The sequence below is a fragment of the Thamnophis sirtalis genome, unplaced genomic scaffold (genome assembly GCF_051295495.1).
Source record: "Thamnophis sirtalis isolate CommonGarterSnake01/CBP01778 unplaced genomic scaffold, rThaSir2_p1.2 scaffold_4, whole genome shotgun sequence".
NCBI classification, from domain to species: Eukaryota; Metazoa; Chordata; class Lepidosauria; order Squamata; family Natricidae; genus Thamnophis; species Thamnophis sirtalis.
In genome coordinates, this window is record NW_028261384.1 from 125,288,518 (window position 1) to 125,308,281 (window position 19,764).

Genomic DNA, 19,764 nt, shown 5'->3' on the forward strand with positions numbered 1-19,764 from the left:
CCACATATTTTTTTACATCGTCGTGACCAAAACTGGATGCTGTATTCCAAGTGTGGCCTTACCAAGGCCTTATAAAGTGGTATTAACACTTCAACATGATCTTGATTCTATCCCTCTGTTTATGCAGCCTAGAACTGTGTTGGCTTTTTTGACAGCTGCTGCACACTGCTGGCTTTCTTCACCATCTTACCATAAAGGATTGAAATGAACCACAAGCATCTTCTCATTGCAACTTAACTTTATTAGTTACATTATAATTAATAAAAGAGGGGCTCCATTGCAGTAATTTAAATAAAATAAAAAGTGCAGATTGCGGACGCTCTAAAAAAATATATTCACTATGTCTAATTTGAAAACATTCAGGCTTATTGAGCCCCCATTCGTCATCAACTTCCTCTGCTTTGACTTCTCAGCGTGATTTGAAAGATGGCGAAAGCTTGTGTTTGAGTCCAGGCCGAACGGAAAGAAAAGGGAAAGAGGAATTCAGAAAAGTGAAAGGAAAAGAGAATTTACTAGCAGAAATCAAAACTGCATTTTGGAATAGTAGCTTTGCGCAACAGAAAAGGCTGACTGATGTTATTGTGGGAGTGTGTGCGTGTGTGTCTGGATTTCAGTGCCTGGAAGATCTCTTTTAAGCCAAGCTTTGCAGCTGGATTTTGTGTCTCAAAGAAAAATTGCATTTGCAGAGCGGAAGCTGCAATTGACTTCTTTCTCTTGCAAAAATTCCAGCTGATAGGTTTTGCACACTATGGAAAATGTGAGAATACGCCAGAATTATTTCACAATTGGTTGGCTCCCTAACGGTGTTTACATCTGTCTTTGCAAAAATCTGAATCATAAACTTTCACACCAGTAGATCTCCTCTCCAACATCTCTGTCCCTAATGAGTTTGTATTCATTCTCAGAAGGTAACACATCTAGGAAAGTAATCGGCCACTGCAACAGAAACAATGTTCTTCTTAAATCAGAAAAAGCTGCTGAATCCTAGGACCACATTAGAAGAAGAAAGACATTCCCACCACACCTGCAGACATACTCCTTCACACAAAGATGCATCAGGTGATTCACTGGGAGCTCCGAACAAGAACCGTGAGCAGCACCACCATTGTTTGAAACAAGCAACAATGATGTCAAAATGATGCCATCATTTGCCGCCTCTTGTTTCCCCTGAAGACAGGCAGAATTATTAGGCTAAGAAGTTATGATTAACAAATTAGAGAATTCCCCGTTCCCAGATATGACAGAGGAGGGGAGATAGGCTCCCCTATCTGCACTTGAAAGTAGCAAATAAATCTCCATTTATGGATGAAGTTTCCTCCTGATGTTTTGGGTCGCTTAATGAATTTGGGATTCTCAAGACCATCTTGCAAAAACTGTGCATTGACCAGCTCCCTCTGGACCAGCAAGTTCTCAACAGTCCAACCATATTGCTTGTTAGAGGGGAACTAGAAATCCATTCTTAATCTCCCACCTATCGCTTGATTGGGAACCTGGTAGATGTGAAATCTAAAGGAATCTAAGAGACAAGGATGCCTACTTTCCCTTAAACAAGAACATGTGACTGTGGTAATAAAAGACAATGAAACACAACCGAGTAGGCCTTCCCTACTTCTTAGAGACTTAGCCTTACAAGAGCCCCAAAAATGCTTTTTCAAGAGGACACTGGACTTTGATTTTCCTTGAAGATGTTTTCATGCCTCTTATCCAAGAAGCTTCTTCAGTTCTGAACTGAAACACCTTCAAGGAAGAAGGAAGTCCAGTTGCCTTTTGAAAAAGCACCTTTGGGACAACCATTGCCTGCATGATTTGAGAATCTCCACAGATCCTTACAAGAGATTCAAATTTAGGGGGTTAGACATCTCTGAAGGCCCTTCCACACAGGAAAAACAAACAGTTCCCTCCAAACAGGATTCTAGCAACTCAGAGTTCGAACCCCCACAGGATGTACTTAATTTTTATATGCAGGAGGGTTTTTTTATTCTAGTTGCTATGGAGGTGCATTCTAGTGGGTTAAATTTGACATAGGATATCCTGACATTTACTTATTAACCATCATCTACATTTTGTGAGTACGTGATCTCGCCGGTTTATTGCCTGAAGATGATAGCTTCAAATTCTGAGCAATTCAGTAGCTTCTTTGGAGAACAAGTGCGGTTAAATGTTAATCCAAGACATTAATATGCAGCTTCAACAAGGACCAAAGGAAGAAGCCACAGATAACTTTTCAAGTATTGAAAACATGACAAGCCAGACAAGTTATTGCATATCAGTTAAGACTTTCTGTTCAAAATGCCCGAGCACAGGAGAAGACCCAAACATCTAACAGATAAGATTTGGTGGTCTTTGAACTCTTCTCCAACGATGATTGTAGGATTCAGAAAACTAAACCCAAACCAGAAACAAAATGGAACCTTAAAAAAAAAAACAAGCAACCAGTTCTTGCTTGGTTCCTGAGGAGAGAGCGGCCATTTTGGAATGAGCAAAGGACTTCTAGATTCCTCACACATCCTCCATTTTAAAAGTAAAACAGGCCCACGTGAGGTGACTACGTGGCCTGCTCCAACGGGAATTTCTGGAGGAGTTTTACAGAGAACAGATGAGATGGAAGGGACATGATCTACCCACATGCAGAAGCAACGCACCGAAGGGCAAAAACAGGCAGACAAAAAATGGGCTTCTTGGTCAGAGGCGGACAGTAGGCAAGATAAGGAGGATATTAATTCCACTCTCGGCAAAGTCTCAGACCAAATTGTCCGCATCATCCCAGAGTAGGAATCTTAGCAGCAGGATTTAATAAGAAGCATATTCTCTCCTTGCCCAAAGTCACGCGGGCGATCGTGAGCTGGATGGGCCCCTAGACTAGGTTGTTGTTTGGTTCGATGCGTTGCACCATCATGGAGACCAGCTTTTCAAGGGTGCGGGCGCTTTGGCGGCTGGCTGCCAAGACTTCCTCATGGTTGGCCTTCTCTTTGGTGTCATAGTCCAAAATGGCCTTGTTGGTGATGAGGGAGAAGCCAAAAACTCGGAGGCCGCAGTGACGGGCCACAATGACCTCAGGGACCGTGCTCATGCCTGAAAGGGGGAAGGAAAGAGGAAACGCATTAGATGAATGGCTTCAGGGAATCAGGAAGAGTGGGGGCACAGCTCTCTTAACACTCCACAAAACTGGAGGATGACAATTCTCTCCATGGAAAAATTAATCGAGAGAAGCAACTTAGAACTAAGGAGAGATTTCCTGACAGTTAGAACAATTACCGTATTTTTCAGAGTATAAGATGCACCTTTTTCCCTCAAAAAAAAAAAAGGCTGAAAATCTGGGTGCGTCTTATACACTGAATACAATATTTTTTGCCTCCTGAAACCCCCCCCCCTCCACCAAAATGGCCCTGCATAGCATATAGGAGGCTTTGGAGAGCTCCAGGGGGCTGGGGAGGGCAGAAATGAGCAAAAAATGGGCAATTTGTTGGTCAATTTGGCCACCCCAGCTGCCAGGAGCACTCTACAAGCTTCCTAATGTCCCCCTTTTTTTTGCGGGGAGGGAAACAGGCCTGTTTTTGTGAAAAATGGACCATTTTGGGGAGGTTTGCAGAGTGCGAAAACGGAATGGAACAGAATAGAATAGAATAAGAGTTGAAAGGGATCTTGGAGGTCTTCTAGTCCAACCCCCTGATGAAGCAGGAAATCCTATACCAGTTACTGTTAACCTTTTAGGCACTAAGTGCCTAAAGCACCAGAGCACTGGAACACAGCAGCTGGCCGATGCGCATGGTGGCCAGCTGCTCTTCCGGATTCCATCACGTGCGCAGCTAGTCTGGTGCGCAGAGCAGCTGGCGATGGTGCATATGCCCACAGGGAGGGCTCTGCATGCCACCGGTTCGCCATCACGGTCCTATACCACTTCAGACAAATGGTTATCCAATTTCTTCTTTAAAAACTACCAGCATTGGAGCATTCACAACTTCTGGTGGCAAGTTGATCTACTGGTTACCATATTTTTCAGAGTATAAGACGCACCAAGGTTTTGAAGAGGCAATTTTTTAAAAAACATTTTTGCACTCTGCAAACCTCTCAAAAATGGCCCATTCCCTCCCCCCCAAAGGCATGAATAGCCTTTATGGGGCTTGCAGAGTGCTCCTTGGGGGTGGGCTGCCTCCAAAAATGAGCAAAAAATGTTCCGTTTATTGGGAAAATGGCCCCGATTTTTGTAAAAAAAAAATTGCATGCATAGCCTTTAGGAGGCTTATAGAGTACTTCTGTGGGCTGCGGGGGAATAGAGCAAAAAACGGCCCATTTTTCACTCATTTCTGCCCTCCCCAGCCCCCAGGAGCTCTCTGAAAGCCTCCTAAAGGCTGTGTATGGCCATTTTGATGAAGGGGGCAGGGTTTTGGGAGACCAAAAATGCTGTATTAAGTGTATAAGACGCACCCAGATTTTCACCCTCTTTTTTGAGGGAAAAAGGTGCATCTTATACTCTGAAAAATACGGTAATTGTTCAGAGTCTTATACTCTGAAAAATACTGTACATGTAGTTTTGCCTAAAAAAATAATCAGGTAATGAAGACTTGGTTTTATTTATGCCCCAGGAGGAACATTTCCCCCTGATCTCTGTCTTTGACTGACCAACGGCATCAGCACCCAGTCTCTGCAGGAAGCGGCATTCAGCGATGGTCTCGTAGTTGGGGCCTCCCAGGGCACAGTATACCCCCTCTCTCATGCAGTCAGAACAGCCAATCTCAGAGGCCACCTTGACAGCCAGTTTTCTCAAGTCTTCATTGTAGGCATCCGACATGGCTGGAAAGCGAACGCCGAACCTGCGGAAATTAACACACAAAAAAGGAGTCAATGGGATTGTGTTCCTTTCTTTGCATCTGAAAAATAGCCCGTCGTTCCGTTTAAATCAGAAATGTTCATAAAGACTGGGACGACAGTCATGGACACTGAAACTGAATATATGGCCCTAATGCTGTAAGTGTTGTGGCCCGCCAGCAGCCAGAGGAGCTGGCAGCAGATTTGGACAGTGAGGAAGTTGGGGAGGAGCGTGGCCCAGTCCTGGACTCTGGGGAAGGCTCTGATGAGGGCTCTGTGTTGGAGGCACAGAGGGGGCCAGGGCCATCTGACAGTTATCAGCTGCCTTCAGAGTCAGACATCAGTGAGGCTAATGAACAGCGGGAGCTTGTTCCCAGTGTGCACATGCGCAGAGTTGCTAGACGAAGGGAACAGCTAAAGAACAGGGGTCGACTTGGGAGTAAGGCCACAAGTGGATGATGAATGGCCCCTCCCAGAGGAAATAAAAGAGGAGCGAAAGGGGAGTGGAGTTTGCAGGAGACATTTAGTTCGCTTAATTGGTGCATGACTCTCTGAAACTCCTTGCCAAGCTTTGCAGATTTTTGCCTGGCAGTTCTCCAAGCCAAATAATGTCTGTGATTGTGAATCCTCCCTTGAAAGACTTTGCTGAGAATGAGCAGAATTCACAGTAAATTAATAAAAGGGTTTTTTTGTCAGGATTGTGTTTCATGTTCTTGGGAAGCCTCGGTCAGAAGAAGAGGAGGAGGAGGAAGGGGAGGAGGAGGAGAAGGAGGAAGAAGAAGAAGAAGAGGAGGAAGGGGGAGGAGGAAGAGGAAGATGAGGAGGAGGAGGAAGGGGAGGAGGGGAAAGGGGAGGAAGAAGAAGAGGAGGAGGAGGAGGAGGAGGAGGAGGAGGAGGAGGAGGAGGAAGGGAAGAAGAAGAGGAGGAGGAAGAAGGGGAAGAAGAGGAGGAAGAAGAAGAGGAGGAAGAAGAAGAATATTCTGTGAACTGGTAGGGAGCCCTCTTAGCCCTCTTCCTGCCTATTAGACATTTCAACCTCTACTGTCTCATTGCCTGCTTGGAAGCCGTCCCTCCTCTCCTGGGATTCCAGGCTATGTTCCACTACAGTGACAGAAACTCTGATCCCAACTGTGGATGTAAGTCAAGGACTATCTGTAGTCCAATTTCAAAACTGTTGGCTGTGGAAGTAGTCTCTTAAGAGCCCTAAAGAAACTGTTTTCTCTCCCATGGAGGCCCAGTGAGCAGGCAAGAAAGAGAATGCAAGAGAGGTGAGAAGGCCACCCTACCTATCATCATTCGGTCCCATCAAAGGGTTCTGCCCAGAAAACCCAGGCAAGTTGATGTGGTCCTGGATCACCATGATGTCCCCCACTTTGAAGGCAGGATTGAGCCCTCCAGCCGCATTGGTGACAATCATGGTTTCAACGCCAAGCAGATGGAAGATCCGAACTGGGAAGGTCACCTGGGAAAGAGAAAACCAAGGAAATGTTCTGCAAGGGCATCATGGCATGGAAGGAGGGCCAGAAAACCAGAAGTCAGTCCCAGTTTTCTGACATGTTCTAAGCAGAGCAGGGCACCCATTTGTCCAAATTTGCCTGTGGTTGTCCATAGCCTCTTTCTTGCTCAGATGTGGCGCATGGGGCCAGCCTGGAAATAGCAATGGACTGAAGCAGTGTTTATCAAAAATGCAGTTTTCCCATGCCCCGTTTTCAGCCTGGATGGCCTCCTGCAGCATTCTCCCAGCCAAAACGGGACCCGGGGTGCTCCATGCAGGGATCTCCACATTTCATTTTGCCTGGCAGGATGCTGCAGGAAGCTGTCAAGACTGAAAACAGAGCGCAAGGGGGCATGTGCAGTGGACCAAGGTGGCGCAGTGGTTAAATGCAGCACTGCAGGCTGACTGCTAGATCAGCAGTTCAGCGGTTCAAATCTCACCGGCTCAGGGTTGACTCAGTCTTCCATCCTTCTGAGGTGGGTAAAATGAGGACCCGGATTGTTGTTGGGGGCAATATGCTGACTCTTTAAACCGCTTAGAGAGGCCTGAAAGGCCTATGAAGCGGTATATAAGTCTACTGTTATTGCTATTATATTGCTACCACACCTTGTTTTTGCCAGCAGGGTGCTGCAGGAGGTGATCTAGGCTGAAAACGGCCCTCGAAGAAATCCAGTTTCTTCATGACCTAAACTTTCTGCTTTCAAAAATTCTGGAATCTCTCTCTGTCCTTTCCTGACCACTGAGATAACAATGTCAGCTCTTCAGGGCAATGTAACATGAAGAATATTCATAGATCTCTCAGCATCTTAGAAGACAGAAGCAGAATGTTTATAATATGACTAAAGGTTTTAAATTTACAAATATCATCAGGAATCGACTTCATAACTGTATGTTTTTGGTGGAGTCCCAAAGAAAGCGAAGTAGCTGGAGGAACCAAAGGAATGGCTTGCCACAAGGTAGTGTATTGGTTCCAACTCTTCTTAATATTTACATCAATGATCAGCCACTTGCCAAAGGTACTAACAATTATGTGTGTGCTGACGATCGAGCAAAAATGGCTTATTTACCATGTTTAGATGTTGTTTGACATGAGAAGGGCAGTAAATAAATTTCATAATAAATAAATACCATATTTTTCAGAGTGTAAGATGCACCTTTCCTCTCCTAAAAGAGGGTGAAAATTTGGGTGCGTCTTATACATTGAATGTAGCCCCACCCACCCACTGGCCCCCACGCTTTGGCCTCTGCCGTCCAGCAATTTACCTCCTTGCAGCAAATGGGGAAAATGGGCCTTGCGGAGGCTGCAATAGACTATAGCAATCCCTGCAGCCTGAAACAGCTGATGATCAGGAGGCTGATGCTAAAATTGAAAGTGAAACTTGCTGTTTGTTCCAGGAAGCAAATTGCTGGAAGGCAGAGGCAGATTTTTTTTTTTTGTGCTAATCAGGCGGTTTGCTATTTGCTGCAAGGAGGTAAGTCAATAACTATAAATGCCTATAGAATCTTCAAATTATTAGACTTATTTTTAAAGACTGCTTTATTATTGTTCTAGGCAGCTTAACAAAACGAAGAAGCTTTTTTAAATAAATGTTTGACCTGAAGTACTATTATATCTTCTTTTAAATAGCAGAAAATAACTATACTTCCAGAAAGCCACATCAATTTTAACAGCATCTGTATAAGTATAGTCGGAAATGTAACACCACAAACAGTGTATATTGTCTATACTGTTGCTGTTTGTTGCAAGGAGGCAAATTGCTGGGAGGCAGAGGCAGATATTTTTCCCTTGTTTTCCTCCCCAAAAGCTAGGTGCGTTTTATACCTCGGAGCATCTTATACTCCAAAAAATATGGTAAATGCAACATCCCTTTGAAGGAGATTAGTTGGGAGAACAGCCCTGGTCTAAGTTCACCACGGAGACTTCATTTTGCATTTTTTAAAATTTTTTGGACTAATAGTGCTGAAATGTATATTTGAGTGTGCTCAAAGACATTTGGTCCTTTTATTATAATTCATTGGTTTTACAGAGTTCCTCAAATTACGACTGGATCAACATCTTAGTTTTCAAAATGTAGTGGAGCGACTCACCTTCCACAGTGGGTAGCCTTCATACATATGGAAGCGGCCTTGCATCACCACAGTCGGCATCCCGCTCAAATTTCCAAAAACCAACTTGCCAGCATGGCCTACGACTTTAATAAGACAAGGAAAGGAAAGTTAAACACTTTGCTGATGCCCCCCCTGGTGGTCAATATTTTGCACTGCACTTTATCTATATAGTATCCTGTTGGTTGACGGTCCGTCTCCCCTCCCTCCCCCCCCCCCCCGCGTTCTGTATGAAAATTGCATTCCCTGGCCATTCCCCCATTACCTGTGCTTTGGGGGAAGTTGGGTATCTTGGCATAATCAAACACCACTTGGTCCTTCAGGAGGTCAGCCAGCCCCCCAAGCCCTGAACCACAGATGATAGCCACTCGTGGCCGATGCTTGGTTTTACTCAGGAGCCAATCTGCTGTCTTCTTACAATCCTCATAGGTGTATCTGAAACAAGTAAAGATTGAGATGAGACAGGGAGTATAGGTTAATTGTTTCGCCTGCAAGACTGAGGATTCACCAGTAGATGGCAGCAAATACGCACACGGAACTCTAACGAAGGGTGTTTAATTTGAATTTCAACAAAACGACATTAAAATAAACTATGTTTTTGAAACAGGCAGGGCAGGAGGCAATCGCGCCAACCACAGTCGGGAAAGGAAGGAAAGGAATGACTCAGCTGTCAAAACAATATGTGAGATGAGGTGAGGGGGAAAGCCACATTGGTCATTCAGTAGTTTCCCCAACAGTGACGCATTAGGATAACTCAATTCATACACGTTACATTAGTAATCCCCTCCACACTTCCCGGTAAGGATTTATTTCAAATATTTTCATTATGCTCATATTCCACTTGTTCATACCAGACTTCACAGAGACCTCGGTAACTAGAGATAACCCTCAACCACCACTGAGCCCAAAATTTCCACTGCTAAGCGAGACAGTTGTTAAGTGAGTTCCACCCAATTGTAGATTCCAGTCCGGTTCCAAGCCAGGAGAAAGACCCTGGAAATAAAATGGAGGCTGGCTACAAGGAAAGAAGGCCCCTGTTTATTAGAATTGCAGAAACTTCAGTGTTTCTGGGGTGGCTGACAAAATAGATGATTGATTGGATGGGTTTTTACAGGGCTCTGGGGTTTGGTGATCGAGATGCTCCAGGGGGGTTGTGCAATATAGTGAGCCTTGTGTCCTTCACTATTTCAATGGTAGTGGGTTAATCCTATTATGTCCTGTCTTTAGGATTTGGATTGGGGGGGGGGGGGATATAAATTCTTAATCCCATCAGCCCAGCCTTCCTTGGGAGCTGTGGCTGAAGGTGTTTTGTTTATGAATAGATTGGCACATTCTTTTTACACAAAAATCTCCATTCCAAAAGATCAGGCTCTAATGCAGTGTTTCTCAACCTTGGCAACGTGAAGACGTCTGGACTTCAACTCCCAGAATTCCCCAGCCAACAGATGCTGGCTGGGGAATTCTGGGAGTTGAAGTCCAGACGTCTTCACGTTGCCAAGGTTGAGAAACACTGCTCTAATGCTTGCAGCTATTTCCCTATGGCAGGAAGACTGGGGCTGCTTGCTTTCTGCCTTTAAGAACATGTTCCTCCATTTCTCCTTCGGGGAAACATAATATTCTGCCTCTTTTTAATATCCCCTGAAAGATTTCATTCTCGGGGCAGGGTGCTTCCTACACCACTTTGCGACATTTTGTGCCATAGTTATTAAGCGACACTACGGCTGTCAAGTTAGTAGTATGGCTGTTTAAATGAATATGGCTTCCCCACTTATTTTGCTTAATCAGAAGGTCACAAAAAGCTTTTCAGATGTCCTTGGGGCGCTGCCACCATCATAAATACGAGCCAATTCCCAAGCGTCCAAATTTTGATCCCATAACCACGGGGGTATGGTCAAATCACTTTTTTCAGTGCCATTGTAATTTCAAATTGTCACAAAATGAATGGTTTGTAAGCCGAGCACTATCTGCATTCAAAATGCAAACAGTCCTCAGCTTACAAACATTTATTTTAGCAAGTGTTCAAAGTTACAACAGCCCTGTGAAATGTGACTTAAGGTCAATTTTCATGCTTTCACTGTTGCAATGTCCCTGGCACATCGCAATCACAAGATCGTCACTTGTGACCTTCCCACCCGGCTTGCAACCCCGTGAAAGCCAGCATAGAAAGTTGCAACCCAGGGTCACATGATGTCTTGTTTAATGACTGCAGCAAAAAAAAAAAAAAATTGTAGTAAAATTGGGTGCGGTCACCCGATGCTTCATTTAACAATTGCATCCCCAAATGATGAATGTTACGATCCCTATTGTGGTCATAAGTCAAGGACTACCCTTGTCAACATTTGAACTCTCCCAACCTCTTGGTAAGGTAGACTATGCAGAGAAAAGGAGAAAGTTCCAAATGGACAGATGGAACTTCACAGAAAAGTAATAGAGATCTGAAGCAAATATTTCCTGTCGTGTAACAAGCTAAAGATGCATAGTTGATCCAGACTTCAAAGAAAGGAGACTTTGTATTTGCTCATCTTATGTGTTTATTTGCTCATCTTTAGCACTTTTTAAATTTTAAATAAAAATGTCTCCTCCTTCCAAATATACCATCCAAATAGCATTTTTTTCCACAATTCAAGAAATTCCTTTTAACTCTCTGCAACATGGATCATCCTTCTCTCTTCCTTATGTCTTTCTCCCTCCGTCTGCCTGTCTCTGTCTGTGTGTGAGTGTGTGTATGTGTGTGTATGTGTGTGTCTCCCTTTCTCCCTCCATCTCTCTCCCTCCCCCCTCTCTCTCTTCTTTTTCTGCAACCCTTTGCATTTCTTCCTGGGGCATTTCAATGCATGAAACTACAGAAAAATTCTAGAAAAGGTTCATGCACAATTGGTTTTATATACTAACTGCAATGTGTTTATTGTATGCACAAAGATGGAAGAATACAGAAATAACCACAATGGAAGATTAAATGGTGAAGGGGGCTGAGTTTGGGGAAATGGGAAAGGTGGCCAGTTTGATTAAGGAGAGAACAGCAATTGTACTTTTATAAAAGACTGGAAAACCTTTATGGATATATATATGGATATATATATGGATATATATATGGATATATATATATATATGGATATATATATATATATATATATATATATATATATATATATATATATATATATATATATATATATATATATATATATATATATATATATATATATATAAAATTTGGTGCTGAAGATGGTAGAAATGAAGTAGCAATTTGGAGATTTACTGATTAAAAAGGGTTGTTTATGAGAAGAAGAGAACTTTAGTATATAATTTAGGAAAACGACCATCATTATGCTTCTTCCTGCTGCAAAGATTAGAAATCCCTTCTTTACTTTTATCTTTTAGATTTATTTTTTCCTTTTCTTGTCTTCCTTTTTTTTTAATGTCACTTTTTCATATCTTTCTTTTTTCCGACCTTTCTTTTTATGTTTTGGTAGCCTTTTAATTCTGTGCAAAATCCTTTTCTTGTATTTAATATATCTATCGGTATATTCACAAACACACACACACACCATATGCACAGAAACACACAGTATTCTTGTGTTAAAAAATTTCCTCAGGGCAAAACTGGCTTGATAACCAAAGCTCGTGTACTTTTCCATTAGACAGACACATACAAACACACTTTCCAGTGAATGAATGCTCAAAGCTAACTTTGTCACCATCACATTTTGCTAAGTTTAAATTCCAGCTGGTCCGTGGGAGCCCCTAATATCGGAAACATCAATCAGACTCCAGGTATCAAATCAGGAGCAATGGCACCCACCAAATTAGACCAGAGAGGTAAAGGAGAAGCTTGTTTGAGGCTTTAAACAAATAAAATGTCCGGGCCAAATTTCTCCTGGTGTTTTTAGAGCAGTGCTTCTAAACTTTAAGAGGCCTGGACTTCAACTCCCAGAATCCCTCAACCAGCCAAGCTGGCTGGGGAATTCTGGGAGTTGAAGTCCACACCTCTTAAAGTTGCCATGCTTAAGAAATATTTTGTTATTTCAACTGGAGTGTTTTCTTGATGTTCTCCTTTTGGGATTTCATAGTGGCCTCCCATCCAAGGATTAAGCAGTTCCTGTCCTGCTTAATTTTTGAAGTCCAACCAGATCTTGAACGAATGGGGTTTATTTATTATCTCCCTGCTTTCTTTAGAAATTGTGTCAGGTTTCTGGGAATTCAGAAATGGAACGCAGCTGACAACATGGCATGCCCCTGAAGGATGTAGATTGAGCCTGCGGCCTGAAGAGGAACACCCTTTTCGCCGGCAGAAACAGCCACATCTACACATTAACCCTGCCCACATCTACCCGCAGAGTATACAGTGGGGCACAATTGGTGGCCAACGCCTTTTGGAGGCACCTCATGTGATGGGCATATCCAAGCAGGAAGAAATTCAAATTAGGCTTTGTCCAAATCTATTATACACACCCCACAATTACCCTGTGCCATGTGCAGCGTGCCAAAGTAATGAACCAAAAGAAAATTGGCTTCGCCAAGGGGAAAGGAACATGCACCCGTCAGTCAGGCACCTGGAAATAAATGAATCAAAAGGAAAGGTGATGCATACATCAGGCATTTAAATTTTATCGCCTTTTCATCGTCCTAGAAATAAGAACCTCCAAAAGAAGCAAAAGGAGGGCAGACAGTTTTATTTATTTCATTCCAGTGCTGAGCAAATAAGTTTCCGAACTGAATTTTTGAGGGTTTTAGGTCTGCATCGGCTTAGCCGTTGCATCCTGTATTTCTGGGGAGGGAAGTCACAGGTGCAATTTCATTTCTCCCTTAGAATACACGCAAGCAATACAAGTAGTCCTCTATTTACGGCCACAATTGAGCCCAAACTCGCGTTGATAAGCGAGACAGTTGTTGAGTGACTGTTGCCCCCTTTTGCAATCTTTCTCGCCACGGTTGTTAAGCGAATCCCTGCAGTTGTTCAGTTAGCAACACGGTTGTTAAGTGAATCCAGCTTCCCCACTGACTTTGCTCGTCAGAAAGTCGCAAAAGTTGCTGTGTGTCCCACAACTCTGGGACACACAGCAAGCATCACAAATATATGTCAGCTGCCAAAGGTCCAAATATTGATCTTATAGTGATATATTGATCACTCATATCATTATCATTCATAAGTCACTTTTTTCACTGCCATTGTAACTTTGCAGAGCCATTAAACTAATGGGTGTAAGTCGAGAACTACATTTATTCATTGCATTTAAAAATCACAATAATTTGCCTATGATTAGGAGGTTCTCTGCAGTTGTTCAGATGCACTCTTTCTTATCTTTTATGTAAACCCACAAACACAAGGGACATAACCAATTTCGTTGCATTTAAGTACAATGACAATAAAGATTACACTTATACATGGTGGCTCAGTGGCTAAGACGCTCAGCTTGTCAATTGGAAAGGTTGGCAGTTCGGCAGTATGAATCCCTAGTGCTGCGTAACAGAGTTGAGCTCCCGTTACTGGTCCCAGCTTCTGCCAACCTAGCAGTTCGAAAGTATGTAAAAATGCAAGTGGAAAAATAGGAACCACCTTTGGTGGGAAGGTAACAGCGTTCCGTGCGCCTTTGGCGTTTAGTCATGCCGCCCACATGACCTTCGGACAACGCTGGCTCTTTGGCTTTGAAACAGAGATGAGCACTGCCCCCTAGAGTCGGGAACAACTAGCACATATGTGGAAGGGGAACCTTTACCTTTTTAAAAACACAATCACACACACACACACACCAGAGGTGGTATTCAGCAGTTTCCAACTCAGTGGATCTCAACCTTCCTAATGCCGCGACCCTTTAATACAGTTCCTCATGATGTGGTGACCCCCAACCACAAAATTATTTTATGTTTTCAGTATTTTTTAGAAAATATGAGTTTTCCAATGGTCTTAGGCGACCCCTGTGAAAGGGTCGTTTGACCCCCCAAAGGGTCCCGACCCACAGGTTGAGAACCACTGTTCTAACCAGTTCTGGAGAACCAGTAGCAGAAATTTTGAGTAGTTCGAAGAACCGATAAATACCACCTAACTAGCCCCCATTTATTCTCTGCCCCCCCCCCGAGTCCCAGCAGGAGGAAATGGGGTTTTTGCAGTAACCTTCCCCTGCTACACCCACCAAGGCAAGCCGACAGAACCAGTAGTAAAAAAAAAAAATTGAATCCCACCACTGACACACACATATAGTAGGACTTGCAGAGGGGAACGCAGCCCAATCTCCCCGGATTCATCTGAATTCTTAAATCCAAAATTGCCTTCCTTAGAAACCTTGAACTAAACATAAAAAAGGGGGAAACAGCTATTGTTGTTGTTGTCACTATTATTGCTCATTATATTTAGAAACTGGCTGATTGAAAAAATGCTTCCGCGAGGCCGACAGCTAAGAAATAGTTAATAGGAAACGTTATGCAACTGGACAAACACACATCATATATGAAAAAAATAAATAAAACCACAATGATCAAAGTTACCCCACCCCTTCGCCTGGGGAATACATTTTAAGATTCCTAGAACATTATCGGGGAGAGCAACATTGTTATCTGGGGGAATATTATTCCCCAAAGAAGATGTGGTGTCAGAGAAGGGATACAGGTAGTCCTCGACTTACAACCACATTCTGGGACCTAAGCAAGGTAGATGTTAAGTGAATCGCGACCAATTTTATGACCTTTTTGCCGTGTTTGATAAGTGAATTTTGCAGTCGTTAAGCGAATCTTGTAGCTGTTAAGGGAACCCAGATCCCCACATTGACTTTACTTTTCAGTGGTCAGCCAGGAAGGTCACAAAAGGCAATCAAGTAATCCTGGGATCCTGAAACCGTCATAAATAAATGCCTCCATTTTTTAACCACGTGACAGTCAGAAGTGTGAGGACCGGTGATCAGTTGTTGTGACAGTTTTTAAGTGAAAGGACTGGTCGCAAATCACTTTTCTTTGTGTCCCCGTAACTTCAAATGGTCTCTGAACAAGTGGTCATAAGTCGAGGACTCAGACAGACTTGCTGCAACTAGTTTAAATAGAAACAACCGTTGGCTCCGTTTGTTGAGGACGGTATAGTTTTATTAGAAGTCATGTGCCTTCTTGCAGCAACGCAGAGGCAGAACTGAGAATTGCACGCCCAAATCCCTGAGTTCCGTTTTCCCCTCCCATCACTGCCCAACTCCAACCAATCAAATTCATGCAAGATGTTTTGAGAATGGTCTAGGTTGGTATGCAGTTGACTTTGATACAGCAAATGGGGGGGGGGGGAGAGAAGAGGGAAGGGGAATTACAACTCCTTTGCATTCCCCACGATCACATAATCACCTTTCGGATGCTTGGTTCATACTTATGACCGTTGCTGTATCCCAAAGTCATGTGATTTCCCCTTTTGCGACCTTCTGACCAGCAAAGTCAAGGGGGGAGTCAGATTCACTGAACAACCCGGTTACTAACTTTTCAACTGCCGTGATTCATTTAACAACAAAGGTCGTAAAATAGGGCAAAATTTACTTAACAAACGTCTCATTTAGCAAAAGAAATCTTGGGACTCAGTTGTGGTTGTAAAATTGAGGACTAGCTGTGTATCCTGCCGTTATGCCCAAGGGCAGCATATAATAAAATCTATTATAAAGACCTAACACAAAAGCAATTAAGAACAATATTTGTATTGCACCCTGAAATCTGAACGATCAAGGCTGCACAGTTATATTATGCTTTTTGCTCATGCACTCCGGGAGTACAACTTCCTTGTGAGTATCATGAGGCTCTTCCATTGGACCATCACGAGAATGTTAATTCGATTGAAGGTCATTCAAAAGTAATGGCACAGGAATTTTTCCCATTGAGGTTTGCCGTTCCTTCCTTAACACCCAACACTTCCGGGATTCAATCACAAAACAGAAGCAAATAGCAAACACTCCCGAATTCACCGGGCACTTTTTGATCTAACCCATAACAATCTGGGGCATTTTTTCACTGGAGGTCAAGTAAAGGGCGAGATTCAGGCGGGGACAGACGATGGGAAAACTTTTAAAGAGGAAGTTCAAAGCAATATCCCTTGATATTTTCAAGCCAACACCCTCTTTCTAAATATTTTGCACTGGGTTCCCCCCCCCGCCCCCCTTTGGAGTCTTTTATTGAAGATGTCTAAGCAGCAGTTATACTTCTATCCAGGAGAGTTATCTCATAAAATAAAGTACTCCCAACGAGTGAGATTTATTTATTATCTGCTTTCTTGAGTCGTGGCTCTATCCAGCAGAGTTATCTCATAAAAATAAAGTACTCCAAGGCAGCTTATCTACCCAGATAATACCATATTCAATGCTATTGCTTGGCTCCAGAAGCAATTGGCTTCCTGTGTTATTATTTACAGGAAGTCTTATTCCTGTAAAACTATGAGGGTTGCCAACCGACCAGGAGAAATAATTTACTTTGTAAGACTTCCTAGCCACCAGAAAGATCCCATAAATACCGACAGACCTTGACTTACAACCAGTGCTGGATTTCCTTATAGACTAACTAGGCTTCAGCCTAGGGCCTCAAGATCAAGAGGGGCCTACATTCAAATTGTTAGCAGAATTAAAATTACACTATTCTAAAAACAGTGAACACTAAAACACTGAACCGAAAATAAGGAGAAATTCTACGCATATGACTAATAAACAAACACAAAAATGTATTGGTTAAGATCGTTCCAGCGCCGCGGCAGTTGGGGAGCCTGCCCACGTTCCAGGCACCGGCGGTCGGGCGAGAGGCACAGACGCTCCCAGTAGCCGCCCCGTCAACGCGGAGCCCACCAGCAGCGAGGCAGGTGAGGGTGAGGGGTCGAGCCGGGCAGCTGAGCACAGCAGGGGAGGTGGCTGGCCTCGCTGCCTTTGCCGCAGAGCAGAGCCGCCCTCCGTCGGGAGGCCAGCTATATATATTGATATATATTGATATATATTACAGTAATGATGTATTTTATTGTCTCTCATGTAATTTACAAACTTAAAAATGGGAGGTGAAAGGGCCTCATAAGTGGAATAGCCTAGGGTCTCTTTTCATCTAAATCTTACAACTTTTCATTTAGTGAACATTTGAAATTACAACGGCGCTGAGAAAAGTAACATTTTTTTCACTCTTATGACCATTGCAGCATCCCCATGGTCATGTGATCAAAACTTAAAACACTTGGCAACTGCCTCATATTTATCACGATTGCAAGATCCCGGGTTCACCTTTTGCGACCCTCTGACAAGCAAATGGGGAAGCCAGATTCACTTTACAAATACTAACTTAACAACCGCAGTGATTCACTTAACAATTGTGGAAAGAAAGGTCGTAAAATGGGGCAAAACTCACTTAGCCATTATCTCAGCAACAACTATTTCGGGCACAATTGTGGTAGCAAGTGCAGACTGTCTGTACTCATTCGCTGCAGCACTTACTGTATTTTTTTTTGGCATATAAGACGCACCTTTTTCCCTCAAAAAAAAGGTTGAAAATGTGGATGTGAATACTGAATACACTGAATACAGCATTTTTTTTGCCTCCCAAAGCCCCACCCCATTTGCAAAAAATGGTCGTGCAGAGCCTTTAGGAGGTTTCCAGAGTGCTCCTGGGGGCTGGGAGCATAAAACAAGGTATTCTTTGCTCGTTTTTGCCCCTCCCAGCCCCCAGCCCCCAGGAGCACTCTATAAGTCTCCTGAAGGCTACGCATGCCATTTTATTGCGAAAAATGGGCCGTTTTTGGGAGGTATGCAGAGTGCAAAAAGTTTTTTTTTTAAATTTGTCTCTTCAAAATCTTGGTGCATCTTATACTTCGGCGCATCTTATACTCTGGTATAAAATATGGTACCTTACTAAATGCAACTTTATGTCACTCAGAGATCGTTTCCCCAGTTCATTGATGCATAATAAAGCTGGATCATTTCCCTGGAAGTGACACAAAAGTGGGTGGGTACCTATTGGAGAATATGAGTAGACACTGAGTAGGTGATGTAACGTTACTTGGGAATGATCTTGGAGGCAGAAGAAAGAGCTGCAGAGTAGATAGTAGTCAGATAAGAAGAAGCAGATAAGATAATCTGGGCCCAGGGAAGGAGATGGCAAATATCCAGAAGTGACTCTCCCTTGTTTCTTGCAATGTACAGGTGGAAGGAACAAAGTTACAAAATCCTATTGATGTAACCTTAGAGTAAAGTTAGAGTTCGTACTTCTGGGTGTGCTTGTGTCTGTACTACCTCACAAGACTGGCAGGTAGATACAGGGTAGTCTTCGACTTACAACCGTTTGTTCAGAGATCATTTGAAGCTACAACGGCACTGGAAAAAAGTAACCCATGACCATTTCTCACCCTTACGACCTCTGCAGCACCTCCATGGCCACACCATCAGAATGCGGATGTTTGGCCACTGGCTTTTATTTATGACGGTTGCAGTGTCCCAGGGTCATGGGAATTGCTTTTTGGGGACCTTCTAAGAAGGAAGGTCAGTGGGGAAGGCGGGATCACTTCATCCTGCTGCTAATTTTTAACAATGGAAACGATTCGCTTAAAAACTGTGGTCATAAAATGTGGCAAAACTCACTGAACAATTGTCACAGAATTTTTTCACCTTAATAGTGGTCGTAAATCTCAAGGACTACCCAAGTGTTGGGCAAAACCTTCTCAAAAGAGATATGGCATATTGAGGGCTTGTGGGTGCAGGTGGCATCGCTCCAGAGGTTGTTATCTTGCACCTGCAGCCTCTTTGGCCCAGGACATGTTTGATTAAAACTGCCTTTTCCAAACTGGTGCTTTCCACAGCAGTTGGCCCTGTAATGCACCGTTGACTGGGGAATTCTGGGAATAGCAGTCCCAATCCCCTGGAGAATACATTGCAATATGTAAATTTAGTAGCTGGAGCAGTGGGGTTGTGCAGTGAGTCAGAACACACAGTCATACCGGGTTTCCCTAAAAATAAGACAGGGTCTTTCGACCCCCCCGAAATAAGCGCTTGGCCTTATTTTTGGGTTATTACTTTTGAGGTGCCGGAAGTGGTGAGCATGGTCGGCTCATAGCTGCTGCTGTGTTACAATATTTTAGCACATGCGCTCAAAAGCCCGATTGGACATTATCTGGGGTGGTCTTATTTTCAGGGAAACAGGGCAGTTGATTGGTTGAAGGGTGATGGCTCCTGCGTGAGGCAATCCGTGCTGTGGTTGGCTGCGGTGGTTGTGGAAGGGGCGTTTCCCTTTTCCCCACCTTTTTCTTCTGCATGCTCTCTACGCTATACTGCGATGTGTGTGTGCGTGCGTGTGCATATATGTATGCACATAAAGTATATGTGTATATGGATATATGTAAATTTTACACATACACAGACACATATGTATGTGTGTTTGTG

At 43.4% G+C, this 19,764-nt stretch overlaps 1 protein-coding gene across 1 annotated transcript in view; it reads right to left on the minus strand.

The window, feature by feature from the left end:
- Positions 1-220: 220 nt before the first annotated feature.
- The window catches only part of PNP (purine nucleoside phosphorylase), a 31,249-nt gene continuing 11,705 nt past the window's right edge, over positions 221-19,764 (minus strand). Inside the window, exons 2-6 of the mRNA XM_014067696.2 lie at positions 8,673-8,842; positions 8,390-8,493; positions 6,093-6,268; positions 4,621-4,811; positions 221-3,072 (exon numbers count right to left, since the gene is read on the minus strand). Of these exons, the coding sequence (XP_013923171.2) occupies positions 2,855-3,072; positions 4,621-4,811; positions 6,093-6,268; positions 8,390-8,493; positions 8,673-8,842 (859 nt within the window). The 3' untranslated portion in view covers positions 221-2,854. The remainder of the gene's footprint in view (positions 3,073-4,620; positions 4,812-6,092; positions 6,269-8,389; positions 8,494-8,672; positions 8,843-19,764) is intronic.